The following is an 812-nucleotide window of genomic DNA, read 5'->3' on the forward strand; positions in this document are numbered from 1 at the left end:
TATAGTAAAAGGAGGTATCAGGGCTGGAGGTGGATAGAAAGAAGCAGGATAGTATAGAAGACAGCACACCTAACCTATCATGTAGCTCAAACATACCACATCACAGGGTACAAAAAAAAAAAGCATGTTTATGTATGTCTTAGAACATCCTCTGCCTAGTTATCTGCACCCATTAAGCAGGTCAGACTTTTCAAGTTTTCAAACTGAAACGCTTGCCCTGCTCCACCTTTTCTACCAAAGCATAATCCCACAATTGTCCTTTTTGGCATCAGGAGCATATGGAGCATAGGAGGAAGCTATGTTGCCCCAGAATCTGAATATCCAGCAACTCCCATTTTGGCACCAAAAAAAAAAAAAAAAAAAAAAAATTTCAGAAAGTGATTTTTCTATTTTGACAACCTGTCATATTTAGTTCCTATGTGAAGAGTGAAAGCTTGTGACAATCTCCTTTTTCTCTTGACACCACGCATTCCTGAGATACATCCCACATGATTCCCCTGCCACGGAGCGAGCACCAGCCCCGGCGGGTGAAGGTGCTTTGGGCTCCACACCTGTCAAGCCTTCGGAGCTGCTGAACTCACACACCTCTGCTGGGCCTCCACCCGCCTGCACGCTTCCCCTCCGGCGCTGTTAGGCCCCCCGGGCTTGCATCTCCCGAAGGACAAACTGTCACCCACTTCTGTCCAGCCCCCCAAGGAATGGTAAAGAGAGGGGAAATAAGAGCGGGGGGAGCGTCCCGAGGCCGCTCGCTGCCCGCATCCGAGCCCCCCGAGATGGCGGCAGGGAGGCCGAGGCGCCGCACCTCGCGCTGA

The 812-nt window shown here is 50.4% G+C and overlaps 1 protein-coding gene across 1 annotated transcript in view; it reads left to right on the top strand.

Annotated features, from left to right (window-relative positions):
- Positions 1 to 773: 773 nt before the first annotated feature.
- SMIM19 (small integral membrane protein 19) overlaps positions 774 to 812 on the top strand; it is a 2,290-nt gene continuing 2,251 nt past the window's right edge. Inside the window, exon 1 of the mRNA XM_026847918.1 lies at positions 774 to 779. Within this exon, the coding sequence (XP_026703719.1) occupies positions 774 to 779 (6 nt within the window). The remainder of the gene's footprint in view (positions 780 to 812) is intronic.

This window comes from Athene cunicularia, assembly GCF_003259725.1.
Source record: "Athene cunicularia isolate RWA chromosome 4 unlocalized genomic scaffold, athCun1 chr4_part2, whole genome shotgun sequence".
Taxonomy (NCBI): Eukaryota; Metazoa; Chordata; class Aves; order Strigiformes; family Strigidae; genus Athene; species Athene cunicularia.